The 7,500-nt window shown below is 44.3% G+C and overlaps 1 protein-coding gene across 6 annotated transcripts in view; it reads left to right on the top strand.

Moving 5' to 3' along the window:
* LOC123514490 (protein enabled-like) overlaps nucleotides 1-7,500 on the top strand; it is a 135,329-nt gene that overhangs the window by 80,285 nt on the left and 47,544 nt on the right. The window contains exon 1 of one of the 6 annotated variants that reach the window (XM_045272367.1): nucleotides 2,683-2,798. The exons of 4 other annotated variants lie outside the window; for them this stretch is intronic. In XM_045272367.1, the coding sequence (XP_045128302.1) occupies nucleotides 2,743-2,798 (56 nt within the window). In that variant the 5' untranslated portion in view covers nucleotides 2,683-2,742. Of the gene's footprint in view, nucleotides 1-2,682; nucleotides 2,799-7,500 lie in introns of those variants that run through there. One more of the 6 variants, XM_045272366.1, reaches the window with a different exon arrangement.

Below are 7,500 nucleotides of genomic sequence, written 5' to 3'. Positions count from 1 at the left end.
AAGAACCTAATTAATATTATTTTTTCTTCTCGTTCAATCTAAGTGCTCTTATTCTACAGCTTGCACACACGCGCCACTTCCTCAGGTAACGCGCGCCACGAAGCTGTTACACCGTTCGTAAAGGAAGAAAGAGAAAAAAAAAAAAAGGATGAAGATTGTATTGTTGTGTATCTTCAATCTTTTCTTATCTTACTTTATTTTATTTTATTTATTTATTTATTCTATTTATTTATGTATTTATTTTATCTTATTTATTTATTTATTTATTTATTTATTTATTTCTCTCCTTGGTGTGTCGTCTTGATGTTGAGTTTGCGGTTTGATTGACACACGAGTCTTAGCCATCCATGTTCTTACTTACACATTCGTACTACATTATAATCTTACCTCCTTTCTTTTTGCCTCTACAAGGAATGTAAAAATAATTAGTAAAGTGATCAGGGAAGGTAAAGGAAATTAAGAATGATTGGTAATGTTTGATAAAAGAATAGATAGATAACTCCTTTTTCTTTTGTCTATAGAAAGGTATAGAAACAGTAAAGTTAACAGGGAAGATGAAGGAAGTTAAAAAGGGAAGGATAATGTTTCGAAAGAGAATAAATAAGAGACACGGCATTTGTTAGCATGAGCCACCAGCGGCCCTACACTCACTGGGGCATGAACAGAAGACGTGCGAGGAGCGTCTGCTTATACTGGAGAATTTAAATCACTGACCTGAGCTGAGAGAGAGAGAGAGAGAGAGAGAGAGAGAGAGATGAAATAACAGCAAAAGAAAGTAGATGAATAAGAAGAAAGTAAAGAGAGAGAGAGAGAGAGAGAGAGAGAGAGAGAGAGAGAGAGAGAGAGAGAGAGAGAGAGAGAGAGAGAGAGAGGGAGGGAGGGAGGGGAGTGTTTCTTTTTCAACTCCACAAGAATGATGATGCTTGTTTCGACCCGGATGAGCCCCATTGAGACATTCCTTGGAGTAACGGCCTGAGGTTAAGTTGGGGTGATGTAGATTTTCACTAACACGGAAAAAAAAGTAAATCAATAGAAAAATTTGTCGGAGGATTGCCTCGCCACACCTCAGCACCGTAGATTTCCGCTATGCCATGTAGTGACTTCATTCCTCAGGGTAAATACCATGTAAAGTGTATCTACGCATGGCTGGTAGTTGGCACTGGTGATGGTTCTGTCGTATTCATAAGCTCAGTAACATAAAACGCAAATGCACCTCTTTCTCCCCCTTACTTTTTTTATTTATTTATTTTATTTATTTATTTATTTATTTATTTATTTATTATTTTTTTTTTTTAGATTTCTTGTCCATTCCTCTGATCTATTAGGCATCTGTCAATTATGAGGCTTCCGTCAGGAGAGTGTCAGCACCTCAGGACCTAAGTTTGAAGGGAGAGGCAAAGCAGGAAGAATGAATATATCAGCTTTCTCGACTTCTGACTACCAATAAACAACATTTTTCGTCACTGTAATAGGAGGCAAGCAGTCACGCTATAATGATGATAAGGATGATGACAAGCAACAATAGTAACAATGAACAATAACAAGAAGGATTTGTATGCTTCTGAGTGGGAGGGAGTAAAACCGCTCATGAATCTACGTCACTCAGTATTGGTCCAGATCGCCACAGTGTGCCGGGCCCGCATGTGCTCGTCACGCTGACGGCGGCAAGGCAGACTTGTCGCTAATGTGAGTAAGACGCACCAAGTTGTGGAGTTAAGTTGGTTTCCCTATAATGAAGGCTTTATCAGTTATTGATCGCTCTTCCCGTCCTGCCACCCACTTCCCCGCAGCCACTTCGGCTGCCCCGGCCTGCCACCAAACCACCGCTCCAAGCCACCCACCCACCCACCCACCATGATGTCCCCGCAGCAAGAAGTCCTGAGGCTGTGTCCCTCTGAAACATTCCTTAGCGTCGCCTTGAGCTGCGGTGAGGAAGGCACGAGGGACGCCGGTCATTGGGGGGGACTGGTGGTGTCCGTCAGGTGTGGCAGCCCAGCAGTGCCCGTCCTCCTCTTATGGGTGGTGGTGGTGGTGGTGGTGGTGGTGGCGGCCGCCAGGGTCTCATCTGGCAGCGGCGAGGGTGGTGCCGCGACACACGCTGGCCTGCCTGGAGCCTGGGCAGGCACCCTTTATGACACCTGCTCCCTGACTCATGGAAACCAGGACCCCTTCTCTCTCTCTCTCTCTCTCTCTCTCTCTCTCTCTCTCTCTCTCTCTCTCTCTCTCTCTCTCTCTCTCTCTCTCTCTCACGGTGAGTCACCGCTACTTACTCTACAGCCTCGTCACCATCGCCAGCGGGCGAATCCTGGCGTAACACATGCAGTGCCTCCATCCTCTGTGCTCTCATGTGTTCCACAAGTGGCTGCTGCAGTGTGTTGAACTACTGCACTGCTTTACACGTCCTCCTGTTGTCAGACCAACGTCATGGCCTTCTTCAGAAGCCATGTTGGTGAGCTGGCGCTGCGAGCTGCATGGGAAGGACGAGGGACGTGTTGGGCGGCGGGCGGCGGAGGCGGTTGTGAGGGAGGTGTGGGTGTGGCTCCGCGCACACACTGCTCCTCACGCGCAACACTTCGGAGGACACACACACACACACACACACACACACACACACACACACACACACACACACACACACACCGCCGTGCGACTGGTGCAAGTGTGGGACTCGTGGACCAGCAGTCCCTGCACGGCAGCAGGCCGGGGAGGGCGGGTGGCGGCGGGCTCGCGCAACCTTACCAGATGTGGTTCACCAACGGGTGTTCCTGCTCGGGCCTCCTAGCCATGCTGGTCCTCAGGTAACTGTTATCGCTGTCGCTGGGGCTTCTAGGTATGGCACCTGCACTGGCAGTGCCAAAATAGGGTCGCCAAGTGCCAGCTTGCTGAGGCGCTGGTGCCGCCCCGAGCAGGCCGTGAAGGAGTGGGTGTTTTTGGTGGGGTTTTGCTTGGCTGACGGAGGATGATAACTTATTCCTAGAACACTGAGGCTCTCACGGGGGAGCCACAGCGGCCCCAGGTGTGCTGTCCGCTTGGCTATGTGACACCCAAGTGCTGTGCGGGCTGCTGTGACACGTGATGGGGCGTCTAAAGCACTGGTAGTGTCATGGTAGGGGGAGGCAATGCTGTGCTGTGGCGGGAAAGTGCGGTGTGGTGGTGCTGTGGTGCTGCCTAGTTGACGGCTTTGTTTTATGTGTGGGAAGTGGAATGAAATGATGGAGTGGTGCTGTGACTGGGTCGGCTGAAGTGGTGCTGTGATGGGTGATGCAGTGCTGTGAAATGTGAGCTGTGGTGGTGTTGGTGTATACACATTTCCCCGCCATCATCTTTGTATGTGTACTTAGTCTTTGTACTTACCTCGGTGATGGAAAGTGTAGCATGTCTTTGTTATTCTAACGTCTTCCCTCTCCCAGCTTCTTGTGTTCCCTGGAACCTCTCTAATCTGTCTTTGTCCCGGGAACTGTTGACCCTTTCTGACTAATTTCTCCAGTCCATTCAGTATTTCATTGGAAGCTTTTACATTCTTCGAGTGTTTTTATTCGTGAGTCAACTGCTTCATCTCTGGCATTGTCTTGATCATAAATTCCTAGTACTCTTGCCTGTTCATTCACGAGAGAGAGAGAGAGAGAGAGAGAGAGAGAGAGAGAGAGAGAGAGAGAGTACGATTTCAGCTTATTCCTATTTATAGTCAGTATCATTAAGGCAGTTATTTTCATATACGTTTTTATACAAGAGATGAAATTAACCATCTTCCTCACCATGCTATAGTATCTCCAGACAGTCAACGTGTGTGTGTGTGTGTGTGTGTGTGTGTGTCTAGGATAAGATGAACGAACAGACAGAATAGCGGATTAAATTTCATATCAACAATTTAAAAAAGTAAATGCTACTACTACAACAACAGTAACTACTACTAATAATAACAATAACAATATCAATAACAACAAGATACTAATACAGGGGTAGTTAGTCAAGGAGATCGCAATGACACGACACGATAGAGAATGAGGCTCGGACGGGATCAATGAGAGAGAAGGATTTATGGATTTATGGAAAGCTCGCATCGCCGTCAGTGCAAACAACGTATCGGAGACTGAAATAGAACCAATCGTTACGGGTTTGAAAAAGTAGAGGCGGTGCTGAGGTAATATTAAAGTTGTGTTTGGCATTGGTCAGACGTCTGCTGGACTGCACTACACTATCGCTGTGCTGTTCTGGCTTCTCCCCGTATTCCAAGGTGGATTTGGGTGCGGAGGAATGAAGCAATATTTTAGATGTTGTGTGGAGTATTTCTTTTGGATAAAATGTTAATTGAGACATAATCTGAGACGCTTTATGCTCCTCAGGAACTTTTCATAGGCTAAGGATATTATTGTAACGCGATAATATAAGGGGATGCTCAATAATTCTTAGGATAGAATATTAAGACCTATATTTTTGAAACACTAAAGGTTACAATACAGCATTTAAAAGCAAAGAGTGAGATTGTAACTTAGCGTAAATATTTGCAAGGCTAGTGTATTTAGAGGCGATATTCAAAAACACTTTAGGTCTTTCACTTCAGTTGTTTTCAAGGAACATAACAAGGGAAGCTGTAACAAGCCATCTAACCCACATGCTGTAATCCTTATATAAACCCTGCCTACCTATTATCCAGCCTATTCCCAGCTATCGTCCTCATCTACATGCTTATCTCCAAGGCTACAGATGTGACCGTGACGCAAATGACACATGGAGTGCATAACATTTCCTAGAGTCGAATATTAACGCCGATATTCTGAAACGCTCCAGGGCTTTCACCGGGACTGCTTTCAAAGGCCATAGATGTGATGAACTCTCCTTTTGCTACTTTGACCATTTTTTGCTAACACACAAAGCTATGTTAAAGTACTACTTGCATAAAAAATGTATGATATAATGTTGGTTTTGTTCTTTATAAGCCACAAAACTGTTAGAGAGACCAGTTCAGAAGTGTCTTAAAAACTATCTTTGCTAACATTGAAGTTAAAATATTATTTGCATGAAAAATGAAAAAATTATTTTGTTCTTTATAAGCCACACAATTGCGTGATGACTGATAGAAATGTATGTCTTAAAAGATGTACTGTATGTAAGATTGGTTTTGTTCTTTATGAGTCAGGAAACAGAAAGAGTAGTGCCAAAACGTCAGGTCTAAATAGTTGCATGTGATTAATGGGAAGAATTGTCCATTGGCGAAAAACTTAATGGGGTTTTCATGGGTGCTTTCTGACCATTAGGGTCATGTAATCGTTTAAAAACTATCACTACACTCATAAAAAGTACTATTGAAAACCTAAATAACTTCCAGGACAGGCTGTTTAGAATCCTCCAGATAGTACAACTGAACATTTGAGTCAGTGGAAAGAAGGCTTTTAGATTTTTTTATTAGAACGACGTAGATTTAGAGAGGAACTGATCAAGAAATGGAATCACTTATAATAGGGAATGTAGCAAGAACGATGTGGACAACAATGCAAGTGTTAGTAATTAAACATACCGGATTTTTATTCACTTACTGTCCTATCTTAAACATTCAGCAGACGGTACACGGTATAAGTTGTGTAAGTTATTGGGGCTTTCAAGGGCCTTTTCATGATTCCATTGATAGTCTAACGAAGCCACGGTTCCATTAATAGGAAAAACGCACTCAGAAACACAATTAGTCCCTATAGTGTATTAAGTTATAGGGATTTTCAAGAGCCTTTCATAATTCTGCAATATCAAGAGACAACACCCACAGAAATACTACTACTCTCTCTGTTTTGAAAGTTCTTAGAGTTTCCAAAGATATTTTCATGATAGTTTAAAGACTTGGCATTATTAACAGGAAGAATATGGAAACATGACTTATATCTATTGTATAAGTTATTGGTGTTTTCAAGGGTATTTTCATGATTGCTGTGATAAGGACTACATTCTTAACAGGAAAAACACCCATAGAAACACGATTCATCTCTGTGGCCTTTGGAAATATGATGTAAGAAGAATGCTTAGAAATTACGGATTGCAGTTTGATGAAGATAGAGTTTAACCCCTTCAGTACTGAGACACACTTTTACCGAGTTTAACCCCTTCAGTACTGAGACACACTTTTACCTTGATTTTTGGGTATGATTAGACGATTTTATTTGCATCAGGAAGGGGTCTATGGAGGACAGAAGATTAATGGCAGCAGTCTTCACTATTTTAGCCCCCACATAAGTTTCTAAAGCTGCTTAAAATCACTAAACAGTAACCAGAATGAATATGAAAACGCGGCAAGTGGTTAAACAAGAGATAGGAAGAGGTTTCAAATACGATGGTGTAGATAAGTGGGATGGTCTTAGTTATCACGTTGTTAGTATGGAGTGGCAGAGTCAATAGGGAATTTCAGAAGGGTTGATATGTTTGTGGATAGGGTGACGGGTATGTGATGTAGGTATTCAACGAGGACTGTCACGGGTAGACGTTGTGTGTGTGGGTGTGTGGGAGGGAGGCAGGGTGTGGGTGAGGGTGTTGTTCAGAGTTGCCATTTATCATACTCTAAAAAAAAAAAAAAAAAAAAATTGAAACAAAACACGTAACTCGATAACAAAAATAACATTGCTCACATCTAAGAGCATCGCACCCCCTCTCTCTCTCTCTCTCTCTCTCTCTCTCTCTCTCTCTCTCTCTCTCTCTTTCAGGTAAGCAGGGTCACAGTGTATTTCAGCAGCTTAACACCCCTGCAGAGGAGAGACAGTGGTGGTGGTGGTGGTGGTGGTAGCTCGTCTCGTGGTGCTTCACGTGACTGGTCGATACTCTGCGCTCTCTCTCTCTCTCTCTCTCTCTCTCTCTCTCTCTCTCTCTCTCTCTCTCTCTCTCTCTCTCTCTCTCTCTCTCTCTCTCTCTCTCTCTCTCTCTCTCTCTCTCTCTCTCTCTCTCTCTCTCTCTCTCTCTCTCTCTCTCTCTCTCTCTCTCTCTCTCTCTCTCTCTCTCTCTCTCTCTCTCTCTCTCTCTCTCTCTCTCTCTCTCTCTCTCTCTCTCTAAATTCGTGTTCACCTTGGCCATCTCAGCGCACTCCGCCCCCCATTCGCCCCGTGTCCTTCCCTCCTTCTCACCCCCAGCCTGGGAAACATCACTGTTAGGTTTACACACTCCGTATATTGCCACACCCAAACCCTCACCCCTGCCACCCCTGCCATCCCTTCCTCCTCCTTCATAGCCGTGACTTAACCCTGCCTTCTCTTCTATCCCGTTCCCTTCCCTTCCTTTCCTTCCGCCCACGCCCCTTTGCCTTCCACACGCCTCCTGTTTCGCCGCCACTCCCTCACGCCCTCCGCCTCTCACAGCTAAGGATAGAAAGAGGGAGAGAAAAGGAGAGTATTTCAGAAACGCTTCGCTGTCTCACCAGAACGATTTTTCAAGTCCACAGAGATTATTTAACGGGTTCTCTCTGGTGTTCCTCCTGTTGGTAGTGTAGAAATCTTGTTAATCTGCCACTACAACTGTAAATACACCTTT

Source organism: Portunus trituberculatus, chromosome 38 (assembly GCF_017591435.1).
Source record: "Portunus trituberculatus isolate SZX2019 chromosome 38, ASM1759143v1, whole genome shotgun sequence".
Taxonomy (NCBI): Eukaryota; Metazoa; Arthropoda; class Malacostraca; order Decapoda; family Portunidae; genus Portunus; species Portunus trituberculatus.
This window is presented reverse-complemented; position numbering and strand designations above follow the sequence as displayed.